This window comes from Typopeltis vanoorti, chromosome 15, assembly GCF_054136105.1.
Source record: "Typopeltis vanoorti isolate ZY-2024b chromosome 15, IOZ_Tvanoo_1.0, whole genome shotgun sequence".
In the NCBI taxonomy this organism is placed as follows: domain Eukaryota; kingdom Metazoa; phylum Arthropoda; class Arachnida; order Uropygi; family Thelyphonidae; genus Typopeltis; species Typopeltis vanoorti.
Genome location: NC_143563.1, coordinates 13477588 through 13505086, shown reverse-complemented (window position 1 = coordinate 13505086; position 27499 = coordinate 13477588). Strand labels below are relative to the sequence as shown.

Below are 27499 nucleotides of genomic sequence, written 5' to 3'. Positions count from 1 at the left end.
GAACTCTGATGACTTAATATAGTCAGGAACGCTTGTAAATCTCATTGGACTGTTTGTCTGAGAATCCTGTGTGATTGCAGCAGTTATTGTAATGGAACTGATATTAGAACTTATATGATCTAAGAACCTGAATAATGTTTTGTGCCAAATATGCACCAGATAATATGTGATTAATGTAGTATTTGCTTAAATGATTTCTTTAATGTAACAGTGATTTGTCTATTTAAAGTGAGAGAGTTGTGCGTGAAATTCTAAACAATTCTTTATCATAGTATTGCCATTGACATTGTGTTTTTCTTTGTAATCTTTAGTTGTAAAATAAACATGTTTTCTAATTTATACTTATGTGTGTTCTGAGCATGTTGATTGACTTCACTACTCATAAAAATATCAAACCTATGCATGCGGGGAATATCCAAACGAAATTAAGAGTAAAGGGCTACGACTGCAAAGCTAAGGTATCCACAGCTCCCTGATCTAATTTAATATTTTTGGTGACACTTGATCTCTGTGAACTTTCCTTAGGATAAGACATTTCTATCTTTAGACTTAGGCTGGCACTGCAATTAATCAAACAAATTTGCCTGAGTTAAAAATGGGATGTATCACAGGAATCAAGTTAGTAGATAACCTTTGAAGCCCTATAGAGTGAATAAAATAGATAAATTACGAAGAGCAACGACGTAACAGTAGTGATGAAGAAATGCATCACCAAATGATGAGTGTGAAAGGAGTAATCATAATGGGAGACTTGAATTATTCAAATATTTGCTTGGTTGAGCAGCGGGAAGGAATGATGACAAAAGGCCATCCCTGGAAATTACGAAAGCAAACTGTGAGCAAGAGGGTTAGGTGTGGTTTCTTTGCATGGAGGGTGGTTGAACCATGGAATGCATTTCCTGATGGAGTGGTGAGAGCGAGAACGGTCAATTAGTTTAAGGAGTGGTATGATAGACTTTGTGTTTCTTAGGGGGGAACTCCCCTCGATGAGTCTTGATAGACTTTGTGTTTCTTAGGAAGGACCTCCCATGATGAGTCTTTTCACTCCATGGAGGCCTGAAAAATAATAATAATATTGATTGAGTAGCAGTAGAATCTCATGAGAAGAATGAAAATGCATTTATTGAACTGTTGTGGGACAACTTCCTCAAGCAGCATGTGACAGAAGGAACTTGAGGTCAAAGAGTGTTAGATTAGGTTATAGTGTTTCGGTGAAGACGTAACTATTTTGTTTCCAGTTGGTGAGAGTGATCATGTGGTACTCGCTTGGGAAGTGACTAAGTGTTATGAATGTTACATTCTGAACCTACAAAGCAGGAAATTATGAGTTCAGTGGGATGGAATCGGTTGATGGATGGGAAGAATATTGAAGAATAAATAGAGTATGAGTCAAATGGATATGTAATCTTATTAAGGAAGCTATTTGTAAGAAAAATAGTATGATGTGGAAGGAATACCGTGTGCATAAGAATGATGTCCGCTATGAAAGTTATAAGAAGCAGGCTGGAATAGTCGCAACTGTTGTATGGAAAGCAACGTCTGAGTATGAAAATAAACTAGCTCGTCATGCTAAACACAACCCACAAGAATTCTGTCAATATGCTGCAAGTAAAAGAAAGAATGAACATGAAAAAATAACCTTCTAAATCCTGATGGCATGAGGGGGTTACAGAAGCAGAAGAGGTTGTTCAACTGGTGTGGAGCTAACCAGTGGTTTTATTATTATTATTATTATTATTATTATTACATCACACCTCCAGGGAGTCCAAAGACTCATCAAGGGAGGGCATCTACTCTACAACTCCTCATCTCACTACACCACCAACCTTCATCATCTACCACCAACGGCATCTATCGCCGACTACCACCACTAGTACTTTCACAGACAATCACAAACATCCATGCCCAAGGCGGGATTCGAACCGCAGCCTTTTGGCTGGAGAGCGGATATGCCGACCACTCGGCCAACCAGGCTGGCGATAGCATTACATATAGCATGATAGCATTATATTTTAATGCTATCAAAACATGGGATCTTTTTTTCTGGTTGATAAAACAAAACTATCTCATGATCTTCTGATAATGTTCGGATTTCTAGTTAAGATCAATTTTCACTTCTTTAGCTATAAATCCCTTTAAGTTACTAAATAGGTTTTCTAGAATAGATGCCGGAGAAGTTTTTCAGTAAATGACCAGACAGGAGAGAATAAGGGGCTATCCCTGGAAGTTGTGTAAGGGTAGTTGGCAAGAGTGCAAAGATCAGATTTTTTTCTAATAGTGATAAATGAGTGGAACAGGTAGCTAGAGTGTCAGTCATGGGTGCTTTGTTGGTGAGACTTAAGGAGAGAGATATTTGTTATGTCAATAATGGTTAGTGTGGCCTCCTGTGATGAGTCATTAAATTCTTTGAATATGCTTGTGTAATGTGAATTCAACCCATGAAAGGTTGAAAACTTAGGGTGAGAGCACTGGTAATTAGGGAACCCAGCTCTAGCATCTGAACACAGTACTGTTTCAAGATGCTTCTAGCCTCTAGTAAATAGAATGGTAGTCGACCTTTAAACTTTTGGAACCATCCTTACCACAGTGGGATTTTCACTGCCCCCCCCCCCCCAGCACCTGTTAGCTGGAAATAGATATCCTATCCATTTGGATAGGATATCTATTTCCAGCTATCCATCTAAATTGATAGATAGGATATCTATTTCCAAGATATCCTATCCATTTGGACAATCAGGCAATTGTCCAAATGGATGGATAAGATAGAACTGTGTGAGAATGTCTGTTTGTGAATATGGATGAAGTTTAAGAGCCCTTCTTGGTCTGCTGAAAACCAATATCAGACCAAGAATCTAGTATCTGATTACACTTTTCAGAAGTAGCATTATGCATTTTATCATTTTTCTAAAATACTGCGTATAGAACTAAAGCTTGTTCACAGCAGGCTGTTAGAATATCCATGGATTGCATGGAGTTTTAATTACTATACTCTTGTATACTAGCAAAAACTGGAAGAATTTTTAGTGTGATGTGTCTTTAACATTATATAGTTGAAGTTATAAAAGAAATTGCAATAACTTAGTTTTAATATTTGTTTAATCTGTTTTTATTTAGCTTGTCCTGATGAACTTTTCAATGAAGTTTGTAAATCATCCTGTGCAAAATTTATTCGGACTCTAAAGGAAATCAATATTGCATTTCTTCCTTATGAATCTCAGGTTTGTATAAAATATTTTTGAGTGAACTACCACCTTACCCACTCTCTATTTTTGAAGTAGACTGCAGAATGAGGTTCAATTTCCTATTTTATTGACTTATTTATAATGTTACGAATTTGCTGTTGAAAGGTGAAGGCAAAACTCATAGAACACTAGTATCATGGATGAATGTTGGTTCACTCACAGAACTATTATGCTATAGGTTTTTCAATCTTGCATGGGTTAGATGAAATCAAATTTTATATATATTTTTCTGTATTATATTAACAATGCAGAACATATTTAGACCAAAGAGAAATAGCCTTGTAATAAGTCAGGCATATAGATGTCGGCTGTCCAGAATGTACTTTTCCTGTGAACATCAGTTAGCATTGAAAAGAATTATAAAAACAGAGGAAAACTCATTAAAAAACTTTATTAACATAGAATTGCCATTTTGCGATCTTGTACTGACAATGCCTCTGATATTTAGGTGAAAATTATATGTTTAAAAAGTTTTTATGTGGATTTTCCTGCATTTTTAGAATTATTTTCATTATGCAAACTCATGGTATTTCATTATTGAAACAAATCAGTTATCATTGTACCTCATAATGACTTTGTCTGCTGACTACAATTGTACTCTAGTAGTCTGTTCTTCTTAACATGTGATTTTGCGTATTTTAAACATTTTTTGTTTCCTTTGCTAATTTATGATGTTTTTTTTTAAGGTCTTTTCTTTGGACTGCCCAGACACATTCCAGTTTTATTACAATCCAGCAAAAGAAATAGGGCGTACAGCCAACCTCGAAAGAATTGCCCAGCAGGTTTCAACTCTGTGTGCCACACTGGGGGAATATCCTAATATTAGATATCGAAGGTAAATTCATCCTTCTGACTGATGAAATTTTGGATATTGTTATTATTATAATTATTGTTGCCCATCTGCTAGGACACTTAAATTCATCTAGGGTAGAAATAGTCTGAACACAACAAAAGAGTGCATTTAATACCACTATAAAATGTGTTCAATTGACTTGCCTAATGCTACAGACCAACAGGCCTGTACCATGTCTGATGTAGATATATAGAAAATGAACTGAAATTTAATTAGTTGTAAATATTTTCATTATTATGATTCATCATAATACAGTAAAATTAAAATGGAGTAATTCATTATGTCATATTGTCTGAATTATTCAGTTTATAATTCTTAAAAATCTAGAAAATTTGCTGAACAGTCTTATTTGCCAAGGTTTTATGATTCTTAACGAGTGCATTGCAGATCACCATGGTGAATGGAAGTGTTTGTTTAAATTAGATACCATATATGTATTTGATAAAATCTCACAGAAATGTAATTTACTTACTTTACAATCACATGTATAAATTGATTAGCAAGTTTATATGGAGTAATCCCTTTATTTCAAACCTTCAAAACCTAGTTTAAATCAATTCCTTTGAAAATCCTGGTTTTATTATAGTCCTTTTCTTTGCAATAATATTTTTAATCGTTTAGTGAATTGTAAACACTCTTTTCTAAATGTTTGTACTTAGCTTTTTTTCAGACCAATATTAGATTAAAGATGAGTATGTGCAATAAGAGGAAATAAACATATAACTTTAGAACATACATCATATTAACTTTATAGAGCAATGCCAATTTTAGAGAACAAGAACATTAAATTTTAAAAATTGACAATCTTTTATATGATTATTAATGATAATTTATCTAAATGATAAAGCCATAGTAAAATAATCAGAATACTAGGAATCAGAGTACAGCGTATGGGTTATTTTTAGTTGTCCTGGATGTTTTTTTGTCTGATCCACACATAAATGGTTGCAAGACCTATAGCAGATCAGTGCTGTATGGGTAGTAGGGTAAGGAGAAAGGAGGAATCTGTTTTTTAACAGTTATAAGTCTTTGGGGAAGATAGTGAGAGAGCTCCAAGGAACAAAGGTAGATGGAGTGAAAGAGGAGGAAGAGAAGTTGGTTTGGTAAATTTGGAGCTAGACTGTAAATGAGCAACAAGCAGCAGCTCTTTTTCTTACAGTTTGGAAGAAAGTGGAAGAATGATAATGGCCAGTTCAGCAGAGCATTGTCTGTAGATATGCCTGTAGAAAGGCATAAGGCAGAAACTATGAGAACATCTAAGAGATGGATTAGAATAACTCTCAGGGAGAGCTCATCAGTTGTTCAGAAGAGAGCATTCTGATTATGATCATATAATCTTAGAGAGGATTTGGTGTACTATTGCAAATATTTGCGCAGTCTTCATGGTTGGATCATTTTGAATTTATACAATATTAGCAGTTGTTACCAGTGAGAAGTATTGCCTGGAGTTAAAAAAAGCATACCAAACGTTTTTTGGTGGCTGCAGAAGCCATGGCTGAGATCGAGATGTGTTCTGCCAGGAAAGACTGGAAGTGTAAAGAGAAATCTGACCTTGGACATCTGGGTATTATCAAAAGTGTTATGTGAGATGTTTCTTGCAAGAAATTAGGCAGGACTAACTTTTGGCATTGAGGTTTACAAGATTGTCTCTGCTCTATTGAAGTATGACAAGAATATTAGAGTTTAGTACACTGGTTATGTAGATCTTCAAAAAAAAAAAAAAATGTAGATTGGTTTTGTACATCTTGATGTTTCTAATAATTCGACACTACAAAATTTGTCAAATGAAAAATATGAATAGACTGTATTGTCATCAGCAAAGCTGTGGATAAGATTCGAAGTTGGTAAGAGCAGGTCATTTATGTACTCCTGCAGTGATGGGGAAACCTGAAGAGGAAACCATTTACCATAGCATACAGTGAGTGACCAGAGAGACAAAATGACAACCTAATTGCATAAGGTAGAAAGCAGAACAATATAGGGTGGTCGTTTTTTGAGCAGTCCCCTATGCTAGACCCAATCACGTAGCTTAGAAATGTTGAGAGCAACCAGGTGAGTTTCTCCAAACCTTTCCATGTACTCAAGCCATGGTTTTGGGTCTCTAGCATAGGTTTGAAGATCAGCTGTGGATCAAGAGTGGTGAAATCTGTATTTAGTTGGTGGGATTCTAGGTGGTGAAGAAATCAGCTATTGATGACCTTCTCCATGGTTTGTGAGAGAATTGATGTAAGGGCAATTGGATAGTGGTTGCCAACGAACAGTTGTTTTAAATGGGGTGAACATAGGTTTGTTTCTATGCAGTGCCCATCATGTAGAAAATTGAAGAGATGATATAAGATAGGTGTTAATATATGGATGGGAAAGAGGCTTGAAAGCATGTGTGTTCTACATTATGGGATAATAAGGCAGTTAATAGAAAGTCATTAGCATTTATATACGAGGAGCTTGGTCATGAAGATACTTCACACACACAAACTTTGTTTGCTTACCCTTGGATAAAAGATTAAGCAAGAATAAAATTTCTTCACAGATTTAATTTATGCTGTATAATATCAGAAAATGTTTTATGTAGTAGATGGCTAATTCTGAGGAGGGAGTGATTACATTGAAACAGCAGGTAAGGTAGTTTAATTTCATTGGATTACTGTAGTATAGTAGTCTTTATAATTGTAGTATTTTTCATATGCACTGTATGACATATTTGTAATGTAGTTATAATAAACTACCAGTTTTATTATTTTTACCATTCTAAATGTTTATATTTTATTTCAGTGATTTTGACAGAAATGTGGAACTTGCACAATTAATTCTGCATAGACTAGATGGGTACAAAGCTGATGATCCAACAATGGGTGAGGTGAGATTAAGTTTTAAGATTTTAGTGTAGTATTTTAAATATGATTGAAAGAAGGGATATACTGGATTTTCATGTGTTGAAGTGTGAATCATTTGGAATAAATTGACATTTTGTGTGTACACAGATCACTTGTCAACATAATACACAATGAAGGTGATACATGCACACACACACATATGAAAGGTTACAGAACTCACAACATATTAGCTGTGTATGCAAGGATTAGAGGAGGGTATTTTTCTTGAAAACTCAGAGGTTATAGTTGAATACTTCATGAGGAAGGCTGATCCAGATATAGAAACCTCTATAGCTGTATTGATGATGCACTTTGATTGGGAAGACCTGTGTTTGAATCTTGTCTGGGATGCAATGGACCTGTATGAGGGTGCTTAAATTTTCCTCCAGGAAAATTGGATTTTTCATCCTACAAAACAGGGAAATTGGCCAGAAGAACATAAGGCAATTAACCAGGCATTAGTACTTGCCCTATATTCTTAATTGCTTTGACCATAATTCTAAAAGCAGATAGAATGAATAAGGAGGAGAAGTAGGTTTGGTGGATTACATGCATAGCTACTGATGCTTTTGTTTAATAGGCTTAGTGGAAAGTTGAGAGATGATGCTGCCAGTTCGGAACAGTACCCATTGGAGGTATCTGTAGGAAAGACAAAGCAGAAGCAAACTATTCTGTGAATCATTGAGATTTTTGATAACCTTGCCTATAGGAGGATTTTTGGTGCACCATCTCAAGCCTTAATAGTATTATAAGGTTGAGATGGGTGAGTATCTTGAGCAGAAGGATGTTAAGTTTTTGGTTGCTGAGGAAATCAGTGATGTGATGTTGATTGTTAGACATCTATTCACAAAATTATAGAGTAATAATTTTTTATTGTTGTAAGTATTTTGGCAGAAATTAATGGGCTATCATCAGTGCATCAGCATAATCGCAAGGTGAAGCAAGAACAAGGAGCATTTATCCTATTTACAGAGCTGAGCCACGTGCTAGGGCACCAGCATATGTTTGGTTACAAAATGAAATGAGATTACAATTGAAGCTAAAACTAAAATTAAATTATATGAAACAAAAATTAACACAATTTAGAAAAAATAATTGAATGACATGATATTAATAAAAAAAAAAAAAAAAAAAAAAAAGTGTGGTGGGGAATACACTATTGCTTGTCATTGTCATTTACAAGAATGAGACTTACCCAAATCTTGACAATAATTAGGCAGTCATTCTGATTTAAGTTTGGGCAGTATAGAAGTACTTCAGCATTTCTATACCGTTTCTTTAACTCTCTCTTTAAATAGCCGTTTGGTGAGTGATGACTGAATGGAATGGGTTTGGGGTATCTCCTGCACAAGCCATACTTCATGAATTGCCTGAATAATAATAGTTAAGCATGTAGTCCACTTTAATCCACTTCAATTATCTTTGTACATTCTATTTCTCTTGGCTTGCCACTAATTGTGATCAGTGTTCACTCCATAATGAGTAAGGCCACATTGTTCAGGTTTATTGTTGGTGATATAAGATAGGTTTTCTTGTAGTCATTTTTGACTAAATGTCTTGTTTGTCCAAAATATGAGCAGATTCACTCACACTAAACTTGGTAGATATCAGGGAGGGAGAGAGGGAACTGTTTATCTTTCGTCGATGGTAACCAGGAGGAGATTTTGTTTACAGGCTGTAGAGACTAAACTGTATCTTTTCAGGATCTTTGCTATCATACCCGAGATGCCTGCAATGTATGGAATAGGGACTTGCTGTACAGGTTCAGGGTTATTCTTGGGGTTAGGCTTGTGCCCAGGATGCATTTTTTTTAAAAATATAATGTTGTATTATTCAATTATTTATCTAAAGTTAGTTAATTTTAGTTTTAACTTTAATTCTAATCTCATTTAATTTTGTGGTGATTATGCCAGAGTGCCACCAACCATATGGTGGCACTCTGGCACATAGATCAGCTCTATGAATAGAATAAATTTTCTATGGATACCTCCAATACCAGAGAACGATCCTATTCTGGCTTCATGTGGTGATTATGCTGATCCAATGATGGCCCATTAATTTCTTGCTGAAATATTTGCAGTAATAAAAATTCTTCTTCTTTAATCTTGTGAATACAAGTGTGTAATAATTTCTCATATACTATGTCACGTGCCATTAAAAACTTTTAATGTGATGTTTTTTTGCCAGGATGGGCTGTAAGTAGATGCTAGTGAAAGGAGAGTGATCTGATCAGGAGATTTATATATTACCAAAGATAAGGGAGGTGAGTTGATCCTTTTTTTTTGCAAGAAAGAAAGAAGGCAGGAATGCATTTTTGTAGTATTGAAGGTAAATAGATCATTCTCATCCCTCTGAAATGTAGCATGAGTTCGTGTTTAAGGCTCAAGTTGTAGAAGATCTTGAAACCGTGTGTGTGTGTGTGTGTGTGTGTGAGAGAGAGCACACTGCAAGATTTGTCAGATGCTTCTACTCATCAAAACTATGGGTATTGATCAGTGAAAAAAGTCATTTATAATCTAGAAGAAAGAGGATAGGCAGTAGAACAGAGCCCTGGGCCATGCCACATTGGTAAAGTATATGGTGGATGATTCAGACTTGGTAAAGTCTGAATCATCCACCATAATATGCAGTGATACCCAATTATAGAGTGTGGAAGATAGACAAAGGATGTTAACTTGCTGAGCAGTCCTCAATTCCCAGATCCAGTCAAATGTTCTGGAAATGTCAAGAGCCACAACAGCTTTCTCTAGACCTTACTATGAGTCCAGAGGTGGTTGATATGGGAAAACTGCCTGAATCTAGTGGCAGTATCTATACTGGAGTCTCCAGGCAGTAGTGCTGACTGTTATGAACTTCTCTATTTTAAAGAGGAATGTGGTGAGGGGGCAATTGATTGGAATGGACATTTGTGGGAAACACATAGGCCTTTTTTGCTGTGTGTGTGTGTGTGTGTGTGTGTGTGTATATTTTTTGAATGTTCATTTTTACTCGGTACAAAATATTATAAAATGGTTTAAATGACTGATACCGAAAGATAAAGAGGTGACATGGTTTATTTAAAAAAGTTTTTACTACTTTCGTTGAGTGGATCAACTTCTTCAGGTAGCACAATAAAAGAAATATACAAAAAATAACAGAGACTTAAAAATTACATTAACAGTACTAGTACAAAAGACAGTAGTACATTTTGAAAACAGTAATGTGAGCTTGAGTTCCAAACAAAAGTTGACTACCAGTCAACTTTTGTTTGGAAGTAGGTAGTCAACATTTGTTTGTTGACTACCTACTTCCAAACTACAATCTACTTCCAAACAAAAGTTGACTGGTAGTCAACTTTTGTTTGGAAGTAGGTAGTCAACATTTGTTTGGAACTCAAGCTCGCATTACTGTTTTCAGAATGTATTACTGTCTTTTGTACTAGTACTGTTAATGTAATTTTTAACTCTGTTATTTTTTGTATATTTCTTTGATTGTGATACCTGAAGAAGTTGATCCATTCAACGAAACTAGTAAACTAGTAGTATCTTTTTTTAAATAAACCATGTCACCTCTTTATCTCTCAGTATCAGTCATTTAAACCATTTATATATACACACACAGTTACACCTCGAGTTACTTAACATGCGACTTATGTAAATTTGCAGTTATGTAATAAATCTACTAACACATATGAACACATTTATGGCTTTGCGTAGGTGCGTCTTTGACACCCTTATTGCTGTACAGTAGTAGATGCCTCACTCAGTTAGATCAGTCACTTGTTATCACTGCCAGTTTTGTTGTTTTTTTATCCTTAAAATGGAATGCAAATGCAAAACAGAATGCGCTGGTAATAAATATAAAAAACAAAGGTCTGCAATTACTTTAGAAGAAAAGTTGAAAATAATTTGTATGTATGAATGATTGATGAGGCCAGGGACTTGGGAGTGTTGGTGGATAGGGAGATGAAGTTTAGGGGGGCACATTGCAAAAGTGGCTAAATCAGCTCATCAACTCACTTGGTTGTTGAAAAATACTTTGGCGAGCAGAGACAAGCAAGTTATTGTACCTTATCAAGGCTCGGTTTGTACCGAGCCTTGATAAGACCTCATCTCGACTACTGTGCCCAGATTTGGTCACCTAGGTTTCTTCTTGATGGGGAGGAGGTGGAGAGGATCCAGAGGCAAGTGACCAAGATGATAGCAGGTCTATGGAATGAACCTTATGAGAACAGGTTGAAGATTTGTGGGTTGCAGAAATTAGTTGATAGGCGGAAAAGGGGAGATATGATTGAGACATTCAAATTGCTAAAGGGTTTCTATAGGATTAATTCAGAGGATATTTTTGAGAACAGAACTGGTGGTGGGAGAACTAGGGGACATCTATGGAAGCTGGGCAAGGGTGTTAGAGCAGGGTTCTTTACTTTTAGAGTGGTAAATGAGTGGAATAAGCTGCCAGAGTCTATTGTGGGTGCTATGACATTGAATGAGTTCAAGGTAAGGTATGATAGATACTGTGAGAATGTCGTATAGGTGTGTGTGGACATGATGTTTAGGGCTTCCTCTGAGCCAAATTTTTCCTTTAAGTAGCATAGAGAATTTTTAATGAGGATTTAAGTGCACTACCCCAAATATATGAACAGTATTCTAAGGATGGATGGATTTGAGATTTGTATAGAGTTAGTAGCTGGGTAGCAAAAAATATCATCTTGAACACAAGAGAATGCCTAGTTTTTTAGAGGCAGAGGATGTTATTGTTGTATTTATGCCAGTAGAGGCTGGAAGCAAATGCCAATCCAAGCAGATCCTGATCCTCTGGTGGTTTTTGCATTACTGAAGGGTAGGTGAGATAAGATCTCTTTAATGAGAGACAATGCAAGACTGCATTTTGATGGCACTGAAAGTGTCTAGGTTGTCCTTGCCCCATCTTGAAAGATGGGATGGAGATCTGTGTTTTAAGGCATTAATTGCAGATGATCTTGAAGCTTGGGATGTTGTGAGGCCTGCATGGTTTATGGAATGCGCGTACTATCATCCGTAAAGCTGGTGAGAGGATTAGTAATGATTCAGAATAGGTCATTTATATGAGAAAGAGAGTAAGTGATAGAACAGAGCCCTATCACTGCATTGCTGGCAAAGCTCCCACCATGTCACAGAGTGACTGAGCAACAAAAGCAATTTAAAGGAAGTAGAGGAGAAGAGAGATCTAGGAGTTATGGTGGACAAGGACCTGAAATTCAGTGGCCACATTGCACAAGTTCTGAAGATGTCACATCAGAAAATGGCAATGATACAGAGGACCCTGACATGCAGAAATAGAGAGGTTATGATGTCAGGCCTCGTATGGATTATTGTGCACAGATTTGTTCATCAGGTTTTCATGATGATGAGGATATGTTGGAAAGGATCCAGAGAAGATTCACAAAGGTGGTCAGTGGTCTTTGGAATGTGGAGTACGAGAACAGATTGAGAGAATGTAAGTTGCAAAGCCTCGTGAATAGGGAGAAGGGGAGGGGAATATGATTGAGAAATATAAGCTAGTCAGGGGTTGTTATCAGGTTGACATGGAAGAGATTTTTCATTGAATAGGAGAGGGGGATAGAACAAGAGACCATCACTGGAAACTGTGTAAGGATGGAGTGAGGATCGTGTTCTTTGCATGAAGAGTGGTTGGTGAGTGTAATTGAGTCTCTGACTCCATGGAGGTCAGATGATGGTGATGATAATAATAACAACCATAGTGAAGGTTACAGATGACAGATGTCAGGTAGACCAAAGGCTAAACCTGATCAAAATCTCTGAAGAAAATGTCGAGGGTGGTTTCATGTTTCTCTGAACACTTTCTATGGTCCAAATCCAGTGACAGTTGATGTAGTCTAAGTCAAGCATGGATCTTGAGTGGCAGAATCCATACTTGTGGTCACTGATTAACTTATGGACCTCTGGGTAGTGAAGAAGTTGACTATTTATGATTTTCTTCATTTTGGAGAAGATTGAGAAGATGGCAGCCGATCGGTAGGTTAATTGCAATTTTCTATCTTCCTTTTCTGGATATATGCTTGCTTCCACATGTTGAATAAGTGCCAGCTAAGCATAGACAATTCATTTGCTGCATGTGTTTTAATAGTTTACTGATGAGTAGGGAATTACTAGTGTTCTGGTGAACAGTGACTATGGAAATATTTGTAGAAAATGCAATTAGCAAACAACTTATCATTATATTCGATTTATGTTAATTTTGAGGTAAATAAGTTATAACTTCTATTTAAATATAACTATGATAAGTTTTTTTATAAATAAATCATATTAAAATGACCTTCTAATAAATTTAGTTTAATCCTTTATCCAAGTGTGAGCAAACAAAGTCCCAGTCCTGAAGATACTTTCAGGTCCAAATTTTGTTTGCTCACACTTGGATAAAGGATTAAACTAAATTTATTATAGTCTAACCAGGTGAAAAATAAACTTTCAAAGGGATACAGAATACAGACTTTTGGGTGTATAGGCCTACTTGTTGCAGATGATGTCTTGTGACAGTTTGTTGAGATATCTGCATACCTGTGACTGAATGGAGCTGACTTATGAGCTGGCCTGCTATGGTGTGTCAATTACATTTTGTTGTTATAACCAAAAATCTGCCTTCGTGCTCCATGGGGGAGCAAGGACACCCTCTTAGCAAATGTCTGGAACACATTCCATTAGTTTGAAATGCTGCCCAGAGCCTGGATACAATGCTATGTGAGATTCCAAACTATCTGGCAATATCAGTAATTCTGCAGCCTTCTTCAAGCTTTCCAATAATTCTTTCCCATGTTAAATCATCTAAAAAAATGTCTGAAATATTACAAGACATCCAAGTTTGCAACTTTATTCATCATGAAAAAAGCTTCCTTCAAACACAATTTGCTTAGCATGGCCTTTTGCCCTATTGAGTGCCATATGACTCCTTTGTACATGATTCAAATATTTGAACATGTACCCACTTTCTACTTGAAATTGTCAGTTACACAAATTGCCACAAGATGATTCATCTGAATTTGCAGTTGTAATCTTCAGAAATAGTGTTGATCCTCAGGTTTTGGACGCCAATGTATGTGAACCATCATTAATAAGTCATCTAAGAATGGAAAATGTAAAGGAAAGAATAAGTCAAGTAGAAACTACTTTCATTAATGGTAAACGAATCATTAATAATTAATATTTGTGATATTGTGTGTGTGTATCCTGTATGTTGCTAGGTGGAACGAATTGCATGTGATCCTATAAATTCTAAACATGAATAAGTGAATTTATGATGGCATAATAATAATAAAATAAAAATTTATGTTGCCAGGGAAAGAGATTTGTTTATAAAGTATAAATAATTAACCAATCATTTATACTTTATAAATAATTGGTTAATAGTCAGATAATAAACAGCCGCTGTATACACTTGGTAGTTCAGTAAATAACTATTGGGAGGGACTAATCCAATAAACTAATAATATTGATAAGGTGATTCATTTAAGCGTGGCAGGAATAAGAAAAGTCTCATTCACTATGTTATTGTTGATAGTGATGTTTTCTCCCTGGTGCAGGACACCAGAGTGTACAGAGGATTTGAAATTGGAAGTGATCACTATTTAGTCTTGATCAGGATAAAATTGAATTTCATATTGAAAAGAATAACATGTAAGAAAGTTTTAAAGCGAATAAAAGTTGAGCAGCTCTCAGATGTGAACTGTAGACTAAAATACACAAAGAGTATTGAAGAAAAAATGAAAGAGTTTGAGAACAGGAACCAAACCTTGGAGATTCAGTGGCAAACTCTGAAGAAAACCCTGATTGATTCAGCCAGAGAGGCATGTGGTGAGGTTTTCTGCAAGGATAGAAAAATCAGAACTCCATGGTGGACACAGGAAGTTAAAGAGGCAGTGAAGGAAAAGAAGAAAGCATATCAAAAGTTCCTGTCAAATAAGTCAGCTTGTGCTCTTAGAGAATATAGAGACAAATGCAGGAATGCTAAACATTGTGTAAAACTAGCTAAACAAAAGTCATGGGAGGACTTTGGCAAGAATATAGAAAATAAATATCAAGAAAGTGGCAAAATATTCTGGAGGTTGTTGAAGAAGCTTAGGAATGGAGGAAAGAGTGCTGTAAAAGGAGTTAGAAATGATAAAGGTAACATGAAAATGGGAGAAAAAGATATCCTTGAAGTATGGAGTAATTACTTTGAGAAACTGCTAAATGAAACAAGCAGTGAATGACAGCACAAAGGTAAAAAAACACTCAGCAGGCATACAGTGAGGAATACATATCCATACTTGAAGTAGAAAAAGCCATCAAAGGCTTGAAATGTGTAAAGGCAGCAGGATAGATGATATTCGAAATGCTGAAGTATGGTGGTATAAAAGTCTTACAGTGACTGCACTGCATAGTTCAGAATGCCTGGACAGAGGGATGAATTCCCGATGAGCTCTAATAGTACCCATATATAAAAAGGGAAATAAAACTGAATGTGAGAATTACAGAGGTATTTCCCTACTGAATGTTCCTGGCAAGATCTGTGCAAGTATACTTGCGAATAATTGTGGAAGAAAAGCTTGGTGAAGAACAAGCTGGATTCAGGCCAAATAGAGGCTGTCAGGATCAGATCTTCACTTTATGACAAATAGTTGAGAAAGCATAGAAATATAACAACAATCTGTATTTAAGTTTTGTCGATCTGGAAATGGCACATGACAAGGTGCCAAGAGAGAAGCTATTCAATACGCTAGTTATATGGTGTCAATGGGGCATTATATCAAGCAATACTTAGTCTTTATTTGAGCTGTAAGTCAGCAGTTAGAATTGAAGGAAGTACAGGAAGATGGTTTAATGTTAAATCTGGTGTGAGACAAGGATGTACATTATCCCTTCTGTTATTCATTATCTATATGGATCACATTATGAAGGAAAGTGGTATTAAACATGATATCATAATTGGAGATGTTAATGTCAGCTCTTTGCTTTATGCGGATGATGTTATACTTCTAAATAAATCCACTACAAGTCTGCAAGATTCTCTGACTAAATTGAATAGCTGTTGTAATAGATATGGTATGAAGGCATTAAAATGACAAAGACAATGAAAATAGGTAGAATTGTTGAAAATGTCAACTGTGTTGTGAATGGAGAACCTGTGGAACAAGTAAAACATTTCAGCTACTTAGGCACGATTTTTACTGAAGATGGTAAATTAAATATAGAAATAGACAACAGAATCAACAAAGCTGGTATGGTAGGAAGTCAATTGAATAAATTCATATGGAATAAGAGAGAAATTAGTCGGAACACTAAATTAGCTGTATACAAGACTGTGTTCAAACCAGTTTTAACTTATGGATCTGAGAGCTGGGTCAGAAGTAAAACACTTGACCAAAGACTAGAGACGGCATATATGAGAGTCCTGAGAAAGATTATAGGAGTGAACAGATGGCATCAATGGCAATATCATATTAAAAACAAGGATATTAGGAAAGAACTTGACATTGTCAACATCCAGGAATGTGTTAGCAGAGCTAATTTCAGGTGGTATGGTCACTTAAACAGAATGGGAGAAGAAAGATTAGCAAAACAAGTGTTCTCTGCCAGGTTGGCAGCAAAACGACCCAGAGGAAGACCAAGATATAGGTGGATTGATATGGTACAACATGCCTTAGATGATAGAAATATAAGATCTGATAATGTTGGCGTCTTGACAAGTAACAGACTGATTTGGAGGAAAATTGTAGATAGGAAGTTAGTAATGATGTAATTTTTTTTCATGTATTACTATCATATCCTGTACACCCCTTGAGGGTACATGGTAGGAATTTGATGATGATGATAAATATAAATGAATCTGTAATATTGTGTATTATAATATGTACATAAGACAAATATAAGTTTCTCAGCTCTGTAGTTTAATATTTTATTATGCACCCATCTAGAGATCACTTATGAATTTAACTTTCTGACACAGCTTTAGTTACAGCAGTGAATGAGCTTTTGTCTTCACTTCCGCTTGCAATTTTTTTTTTAATTTGGTCAATTTGAAGCCAGTTGTTTCAGGCTATAGAAACTTACTCAATGATTAAAAATAAAAGTTGAATTTATGGGCTATAGGTAGAGTTCATATTGTTTTAAATAGTGTAGCCAAGGCAACTCTGATTCCAGTTTTGTTCTTATAAGCTTGTTGGCAGATTTTCAAAACTTCACTTTCTTTCTATATTTGGCTGTAAAATATATACTGATCTGTAATATCCTCTATTTTGAGGATATTTTAAAGAGAACATTATATTTAAAAGACAATACAGCATAAAAATCAAAAGAAAATATTTGTTGTTTCTTCAAATAACACTTGTTTCTTCAAATAACAAAAATATTAACAGAACTTATTTTGAACTGATAATTATGGTAAGTATGATAATTATAACTGGTAAGAGAATAATTATGGATTTACTTATGGATTTAAAATGAATTCTTGATAAATTGTGATGTAGGAAAATGAACTTTTCAGTTTTTGGAGTAGCACACATATGGCTTCTCCTTAAATATTTCTGAGTTCTGAAAAAAAAACTCTTTCATGGAATAAGCTGGTACCCAGTGATGAAACAATTAGAAGAAACACACGTATAAACCACAGTGAAAATTATTTAATTGTAAATATTTCATCCTAAGTATCTTAGGACATCATCAGTACAGTATTTAAACAAAATTAGGAATAACATACAGTTAGGGCACATGATTACAATAGAATCTCACGAAAACGTGCATAATGTGGGAAGTAGTACAAAAAAAAAAAAAAAAAAAAAAAAAAACCTTAATTATTTAACACAATTTTGTATGATAATTTCCCATACTTTAGGAATAGTAAGAATGTCGTTGCGGTTTAGGTTTGGTCTGTGTAGTAGGGCTTCAGAACTTTCTTTGTATAAACGTTCATGTTTAAATAAAGATCTATGTAAAAGTTGAGCCTTTTCCCAATGGATCCTATGGTTTGGATTTTCAATTCCGTGTTGAGAGAGGCCAGATTTCTGCGGTTTAAGAAGACGAATGTGGTCTTGATGTTCCGAGATGCGTTTCTGAACAGACCTACCTGTCTGTCCAAAGTAAGATAATTTGCATTAGCATGGAATCTCATAAACACCAGGTAACATCAAGGGTGAGAATTTGTCCTTAGGAGAAGGTAATAAGTTATAAATTTGGTTGATAGGTTTGTAAGTAGTGGCAAAATTGTATTTCTTCATAATTTTAGAAAGACGTTCTGAGATGCCTTTAACGTAAGGTATGGGAATCCTATGCACTTCTTCCTGTCTGGTTTGATGTATGCAGAAGTGACTGATGATTTTTTGAGTTGTTTTGGGATTATATCCATTTAGGATGGCTATATTTTTGATAACTTCTAATTCTTAGTTTAAAGATTCTTCAGAGGAGCAGAATTTGTGTGCTCTGGAAACTAGTGATTTAATAATGCCAGATTTCTGAGATGGATGATGAGCAGAAGAATTGTGAATGTAGCGACCTGAGAATGTAGGCTTGTGAAAGACGGACGTGGCGATGGAACCGTCTTCTTTTCTTTGGATATGTAAATCCAAAAAAGAGATACCCTGTGGAGATTCTTTTTCTAACGTAAAGTTGATGCGATGATGAAGAAGGTTAATTTTATCTAGAAACAGTTGTAATTCAGGTTTGGGATGATTCCAGACTGCAAATACGTCATCGACATATCTTAGCCGAATTTTTGGTTTGGATTCAAAAGTGAATATTTTTTCCTCAAGGTGAGGAAAAAATATTCACCAAACCTAGCAGAAACAAATTTGCTAGGTTTGGTGATAAAGGAGATCCCATTGCTGTTCCTTCCTCTTGCTTGTAAATTTGACCTTTCCAGGTGAAGTAACCTGATGCAATAACAAACTTGAACAATTCAACTATATCAGATGGAAATTTTTGAGTTAGTAATTCTATTGTTTCTTTATGGGGAATGTTTGTGAAGAGGGAGACAATGTCGAAGCTGATTAACAAGTCAGTTTTTGATAGTTGAATGTCTTGAATTTTTGTGTGAAACTCAGTAGAATTTTTGATTGAAGAGACTGAGTGACCTATGTGAGGGCGGAGAAGGTTAGATAAGAATCTTGATAACTTGTACGTTGGACAGCCGATACAGTCTACGACGGGTCTAAGTGGAACATTAGTTTTGTGTAGCTTAGGTAAGCCATAAATTCTAGGAGGTCTTGCAGGTTATGTTTTAAGTTTTTTCATTGTTTCTTCATCTAAGGAGGAAGTTTCATTAAGTAGCTTATTTAATTTTCTGAGTTGAGGATTCATAGGATCAAAATCCAATTTGGAGTAAGTATTACGATCTCGAAGAAGTAAATTAATTTTTCGGTCATATGAATTGGTATCAAGAACCACAGTGATATTACCTTTATCAGCTCTAGTAATGATTAAATTTTTGTTACGTTTTAAGGAAATAATAGCTTTCAATTCCGACGGTGGGATATTTAATTCTGAAGGTTTGGCATTGTAGATCACTTTAGCTACTTCGAAACAAAGTTTGTTAGCGTCAATACTGGAGAGATGCTTGATGTTTCTTTCTATATTATGTATAAAGTCTAAATATGGGAAACACTTTGGTGAAATCGCAAATTTATGGCCTCTTGCTAGAACATTTAATTCATCTTTTGTTAGTTGACGGTTAGATAAATTGACTACCCATTTTTACTAGAGCTGATAAAGGCAATACCACTGTGGTTCTTGATTTAAAAAAAAAAAAAAAATTTTTTTTTTTTTTTTTTTTTGTACTACTTCCCACGTTATGCATGTTTTCATGAGATTCTATTGTAGTCATGTGCCCTAACTGTATGTTATTCCTAATTTTGTTTAAATACTGTACTGATGATGTCCTAAGATACCTAGGATGAAATATTTACAATTAAATAATTTTCACTGTGGTTTATACGTGTGTTTCTTCTAATTATGAATGCACCACAGGTTTCGTTATTTAAAAAAGTGATGAAACAAATCTTCTGAGAAACTGTACTGCAGAATGAGTTTATTCATATTAGCCAGAACCCTTCTATGTGAACAGTTTCACAAGATAAGGGAAGGCTTTTCCTGATTGGTTGCATTTGACGATGCAAGTTTGGGAAGCACAGACAGGAGTATAAGATTGATGGGGAATATCTTAAAAGTAAAGGAGATGAGGGATCTTGGAGTAGTGGTGGATAACAGCCTGAAATTTCAGGGACATTTTGCTAAAACTGTGAGGAGAGCAGAGCACATTATGGGAGTGATGCGGAGAACATTGGCATGTAGGAGTAAGGATGTTACGATTCCGATGACTAAGGCTTTAATCAAACTGCATATAGATTACTGCACATAGATTTGGTCATCAGGTTTTCAAAAAAAACAATAAAGAGATGTTGGAATGGTTCAGAGAAGACTAACAAAGGTGGTTTCAGGTCTCTAGAATGTAGAGTAAGAAAGCAGGTTGAGGGAATGCATATTGCCGAGTATAGGTTCACATTATGGGTAAATATCAAGAATAGTGATCAGAACTTGCTCCACCTTTAGGTAGTGCAAGCTGAGTTGCCTCAGCTTGCACTACCTAAAGGGTCAGTTGCTGCAATATCCAGGTATTTGCTTACACTTGGAATTGCCGAACTTTATATAGTTTCTATATTCGGCATGAAACTCTTTGAGTTTCTTATTCGGCTAAGAAACAATATGGGATGTAATATCCCTTAATTTAAACAAGTTATGTCGCCAAATTGAAGCCTTTGGCTGTTCATATAATTAGTAATTTATTAGGACACCTCTTGGCAATACTCATAGAAGGGATGTAAGTTCTGTTCGCTACAAACTTGGTATTATTAACTAGGTCTACCTACTCGCTGATGAGACCTCAATAAAGGTTGAAACCGGTCTGGGTAGTGACCTTTTCTCATAATGTAGAACAGTAATACAGCTCCTAGGAGCTAAGTTCACATTATGGATAAATATCAAGAATAGTGATCTAGTGATCGGAGCTTGCTCCACCTTTGACATGAGTTGCCTCAGCTTGCTCTACCTAAAGGGTCAGTTGCTGCAGTATCCAGGTATTTGTTTACACTTAGAATTGTCGAACTTTATATAGTTTCTATAATCGGCTAAGAAACAATATGGGATGTAATATCCCTTAATTTAAACAAGTTATGTCGCTGAATTGAAGCCTTTGGCTCTTCATATAATTAGTAATTAAAAATATATGTCAAGACAGATGCCAACTCCCTCACACATTCCTTCAAAATACATAGTGATATGTTATCAAGCCCCACAACCTTATTAACATCAAGTTTGCTCAATTCTCCATATACCTCTTGCTTGCTTACAGTCTCTCCTCCTCATCATCAATGGCTCTCAAACTCTCCATGATGTCACATTCACAAAAAATGAAAGACCTTTATTGAACTGCTCATTAAGTATCTCCATCTTCCTACATATAGTTCGAATACTCGTATATCTGCTATATGTGTGTACTACAGATGACCTTCATATGAAAGTTGAAACATCTAGAAATTAACTATACTTAATACAGTAATAGTCTACATAACTTTATCAAAATGAATACTGATCACTATGTAACATGAAAAGAAAGTAGTCGAATGTAACTCTAATACCAGAAACAAGATATTGTGCTTATACACCAGTGCAAGGGGTATTAGTGGAATATTCACTATGAAAGACCTTTATTGAACTGCTCATTAAGTATCTCCATCTTCCTACATATAGTTCGAATACTCGTATATCTGCTATATGTGTGTACTACAGATGACCTTCATATGAAAGTTGAAACATCTAGAAATTAACTATACTTAATACAGTAATAGTCTACATAACTTTATCAAAATGAATACTGATCACTATGTAACATGAAAAGAAAGTAGTCGAATGTAACTCTAATACCAGAAACAAGATATTGTGCTTATACACCAGTGCAAGGGGTATTAGTGGAATATTCACTAGTGCAATGCTGCAAGGATCTGGTTTGTGGCCATTCTTGTTTAACTATTATGTTAATGATATTGGGACAGGCTTATCATGGGACAGATACACAGATGTTTGCTAGTGATGCAGAGTTGGGAAGAACTGAGGAACAGATTGTTTGCTTTGCAGGAGGAGCTCAGTAGACTGTGAGTAGGCAAGAATGGGATGCAAAGCATACAATTAATGGAGAAATTCTAAAGGTTGTGGAGGAGATGAGAGATATGTGAATGATGGATATACTAGAAGTTCAGGGGTCATTACTAAAATTGTAATAACATTATTAAGTATTATGGCAATTATGAGGAGAACCTTGACATATAGAAGCAGAGAGATTATTGTTCCCTTGTATTCCTGAGGTTAGGAAGATAAATAAAGCAGAAGTGAAACATATAAATCAAATTATGCAGGAGCGTCTGAGTATTTTATGGAAGAAGTAGGAACAAGGTACTCCCGAGCAGCATGAAGAATATAAAGCATAAACTAAAAAAGGTGGCTAGCATAATGAAGTAGATAATATGGCATTCAAAAGGAAATGGGCTGAATCAGCAAAACCGAACCCTAGAGAATTCTACAGTTATGTCACCGGTAGAATAAAGGATGAATATGGAAGCTGATTGTTGCTGGAGAAGGAACATTAGTGACGTCTGCAGAAGATGTAGTGGAAATGTTCACCGAATATTTTGCAAGTATTTTGTGTGTGTCTTTATAATGAGAAGTAGTGTTGAAGTAATGTTGAATAACAATATGAAGAAGCAGATGGAACACACTAACAGTTCAAATGGGAAGTGTTCAAAATTTTAAGTAACTGATATTAATGAGGCTGTAGGATATCACCGTGTATATTGAGGGAATGTGCAAGAGAGCTGATGGTGCCCTTGACTTGATGGTTCAACAAGTCTAATAACCGGAACACTTCCAGTCGAGCAGAAAGAAAGAAAGAAAAATAGTGCCACCGCACAAGGAAGAATCCAGTTCAGTGGTGTCCAAGTATAGGCCAGTGTGTGCATATACCAGGTGTGTAATAATGGTGTTAGAGACAGAACACAAATCTGGATAGATGAGAATGCAAATCTTTTGAGAGAGCAGCATGCATTTGTTAAGAGGAGGTCTTGCTTTAGCAAGTAGTTAAATTTTTTTTATTTTTTTTTAAAATTATTATTATAACATGACACCTCCAAGGAGTCCAAGGATTCATTGCAGGAGGACACTCTATTCTGCGCTGCTACACACATCTCACTATCTTCCCTGCTGTTTCATTTTTGAACTATACAGAACATCAATGCCATCTACCACCCATCACCACCAACAACAATAAGGTATCTCATGTATATATGATAACTAGCGTATTGGATACAGGAGAGGCTGGTATAGTGATTTTCTCCCCCTTTCTGGATTTTGCTAAAGCATTTGTTAGAGTACCACAAACTACTGTTGGAATTGAGCAGGATGGGAATTGGATAGTAAGTGTGGTTACAGAGATGGTTGATTGATAGGAGCCAAGGAGTTGTGTATGGAATGCAGTGTCCTGAAAAAAGAAGGTGACAAGTCAAGTGGGGTACCCCACTTTTGTTCTAGGACCACCCTTGTTTAATTTATATATATGACTGACTGATAGTTTGAGAAGGAGATATGCGGTTATTTTGCTCTTCCTAATTTAGCATCATTGGCAATGTCAGGAAGTTCTGGTGTGATGTCTGCAATAGGATTTGAATAGGTTGGTGCTTTCAGTTGAAGAATAAGGATTTCATTTCATTGTTGCTAAGTGTCAAGTCATGCACTTTAGCTAGAGAAATTTATCATATTGCAGGAAATTTGCTTCAGGAGGTAGGTGGAGGAGGCAAGGGATTTTGGAAATCTTGGTAAATCAAGGGACACCTTTCAAAAGTTCTCAAGGTCTCCCAGAAAATTGCCCCTATAATGCAAAGAACCCTGGCAAAGTAGATGAGGAGGTGATAGTTCCACTATGTAAGGTGCTAATCAGGCCACATTTGGATTTCTCTGCACAGATCTGGTTATGGTTGTATGAGTGATAATGAAATATTAGAGTGTAGAATCAAATAACTAAGACTCACAGCTCTGGAATGTTGAGTATGAAGATAGATTAAGAGAATGTGGTCTGTACAGCTTGTTAGATAATAGAAGTGATGCGAGTGATATATCCTCTTGAAATATCAAGAGGTCATTCCTTGACTACACGACTACTATCCCATTCTCATTTGAGGCTTGAGAAAATTGCATTCAGTATTCTTCAATGTTTTCTGTTTCTATGCACCTCCCCTAGGTTTTGCAATTTTGCACCTTCATTCTCACACAGAATAACATTGTTTCTAGACATCTAACTCCAAATCCATTGAAGTTTTTATAATATTTCTTTTCTCCTAAAAACATTATGTAGGTTTAGATAAATAGCAAAGCTGTAGAATTTTATAATTTGATAATGATTTTTTTATTACTCTGTTAATTTTTGGTCTTTCAGGGTTCTGAAAAAGCAAAATCCCAGTTGTTGATTCTTGACCGTGGTTTTGACTCTGTATCTCCGCTCCTGCATGAACTCACTTTTCAAGCCATGGCTTATGACTTGCTTCCAATTGAAAATGATGTGTATAAATTTGAATCAGCTAGTGGACATGATGTCAGGGAAAAAGAAGTTCTTCTTGATGAAAATGATGATATATGGAATGAATTACGTCACCAACATATTGCAGTTGTCTCCCAGTAAGAACAATCATCTTTTCTGTTTTTCAATTTGTGTTTAGCCTATCTTTATGATCAGAAATTCAAGGATGGCTAAAATGTTTTAGAATTTGTCTTTATATTGTTTTTGTTTTATATCTGATCTGTTTACCAAATTAAAGAGCTTAACCAAAGTAAGGTACATAAATTATTTGTGTGATGCTTAAGTAATTATTTGTTATTCAGAATGAGACCAGAATAGTCTAATTGAACAACCTTTACTGTACAAGCTTAAACTACATCTGCAGCAGTCCCAAAACATATTTGCAGAGTAAAAGGCCACATGAATTGACACCATTCAAATGTGGTGCACTTCTTTAGCATCCTTTTTATCTTAGCATTTCGAGTATATTGTCTTTTCTTAATAATTTAATAATACTATTAATATATTTAAATTATTAAAAGTAATAATTTAATATTACTTTTAATAATTTAAATACTTCTTTAGTAATTTTTTATTGACAAAAAGCATTCAATTTATCCACCCAGTTGATCTTAACAGTTGTCTTTACCATTAAAAAAAAAAAAAACTGTTTTGTAAACAATAATTAAAATATTCAGGTGCTAAATGATCTTTCATATTGATAAATTATGGAGACTACGATCATGTAGAATAATCACTTTAATTTCCTGACATTTTGACCTTCATATGAAGGTCATTATCTGGATTACACAGACACACACATATACAAAAACAAGCTATATTACATTACATTCAAGACAGGATATTTAGAGGGGTGTTGCTAAAGACCAAGGAGCACAGAGGGTAGGGACCAGGAGCTGTTTAAACAGTTCAGCTTGGCAAGTGCAACAATAATGATTGATATGGGAGATTTTAACTACATCAGTATAAATTGGGGAGAGGAAGATGCATGTTGCAATAAGGGAATGGAATTTCTGGAATTCTTGAGGGACAAATGTCTTAGGCAACATGTAATAGAGGGAACAAGAGGTTCAAGAGTTTTGGATTTGGTCATAGTATCAGAAAAGTTGATAATAACTGAGATGACATCTCTCCCACCAGTTGGAGAGAGTGACCATATGGTTTTGACTTGGAAAATGAATAGACATGCAGGCATATCAAAGAAACCGGAACGTATGTGGAATTATAAATCAGGTGATTATAATAGTCTTAGACGTCAACTTGGGGAAGTTTCGTGGAGGGAGGAATTGGAAGGCCGGGATATCATTAGTGCTTAGGAAATTGTGAAGGAATATTTGTTATCAGCAATGGTAAGATGTATTCCACGAGTGAAGAAGAGGACACAGTTTGGAGTAAAGTGGATGATAAACAATATTAAACAGGAACTGCATGCGAAAAAGAGGCTATGGAAGAGATATAAGGAGACAGGTGAAGAGAAGATGCATGAAGAATATAAGACACAGGCCAGAAGAGTGACTAGTAAGGTAAGGAAGGCAAAACTGAAATATGAGAAGAGATTGGCCCTAAGATCCAAAGAAAATCCTAGGGAATGTTTTAGCTATGCGGCCAGTAGGAGGAGAAATGACTGTGGAAGAATGATGTTGTGGGATAAAAAGCGAAATAGAGTGACTGATGCAGAGGACATAGTGGACTTGGTCAATGAACACTTTATTGGTGTATTTCATCCTGGGGGAGTAAATTTTAATACTAGAGGGATATTGTAGGTTCGAGGTTTAGAGGTGCAGGAGGAGAACTCAGTGTTCCAAATACTGAGTACTCTAGATTTCAGTAAAGCTGTGGGACTGGATGGTATTTCACCACGAGTTTTGAGAGAATGTGCCAAGGAACTGACAGTTCTTTGACCTGGCTTTTCAATGAAAGTTTGGCTACAGGAAAGGTGCCCATAGAATGGAAGGAAGGTAAGATAGTGCCATTGCATAAGGGTGGTAGCAAACTGGAAGTGTCTAATTATAGGCCAGTTTGTATGTCATCAGTAGGTAAGAACTTTGAGAAATTAGTGCGGGACCGTATACAACATTGGACAGATGAGATGAATGTTATCTGTGAGAGTCAACATCGATTTGTGAGGGGGCACTCTTGTTTTAGTAATATGCTAGCCTTTTATAATAAAGTTACAAGAGCAATAGATGAGGGAAAGGCATATACTGCCATTTTCTTTGATTTAGCAAAGGCATTTGACAGGGTGCCACATGATAAGTTGATATTTAAGTTGCAGCACATGGGTCTGGATATCAGGTTGGTCAACTGGATTCTGGATTGGCTGTCCGATAGGTATCAGAGAGTTATGTATGGTGGGCAGCTTCAAGGAGGCAGAGGGTTACAAGTGGGTCCCACAGGGATCAGTAGTGGGACTTATATTGTTTAACCTTTATATCAATGACATTGTCAGAGGATTGCAGTTGTTTGCAGATGATGTGAAGCTGTGAAGGGTTATTAGTAATAGTGCAGATGTGGGTAGCCCTGCAAGAGGATTTGAATAAGCTAGATAGATGGGCAAATGAATGGGGGGTGTTGGCTTAATCTATCCCAATGGCTTTAACAGGCCTTTAAGGCCCACACCTTCCAAGCATGCTTGGATTTCGTAACCGAAATACGAGAATAGAACGGTCACTCCTATGCCGCAAGGTATTCTTGGCTGTATCGCTGTGTGTTCAAGGGGCCGGTTTGCCTGCTTGCGGGATGTAAAACACCAGATAAACTGGCGGAAAAAACCCTACTGCCCGTGCCCAAGACCGGCTAACTTGGCTATGGCTGAGGAAAATCCTTCAGCTCCTCACGTCTCCGACGGGAATCGAGCCTAGGACACTCCTTCCCCAGGCATATGGTTGCGAAGTGCAAAGCCACTAGGT

The 27499-nt window shown here is 35.9% G+C and overlaps 1 protein-coding gene across 1 annotated transcript in view; it reads left to right on the top strand.

Annotated features, from left to right (window-relative positions):
• Window positions 1-27499, top strand: part of LOC150098397 (protein ROP-like) — a 312656-nt gene that overhangs the window by 134683 nt on the left and 150474 nt on the right. The window contains exons 5-8 of the mRNA XM_090405016.1: window positions 3115-3218; window positions 3929-4077; window positions 6868-6952; window positions 24450-24688. Of these exons, the coding sequence (XP_090261142.1) occupies window positions 3115-3218; window positions 3929-4077; window positions 6868-6952; window positions 24450-24688 (577 nt within the window). The remainder of the gene's footprint in view (window positions 1-3114; window positions 3219-3928; window positions 4078-6867; window positions 6953-24449; window positions 24689-27499) is intronic.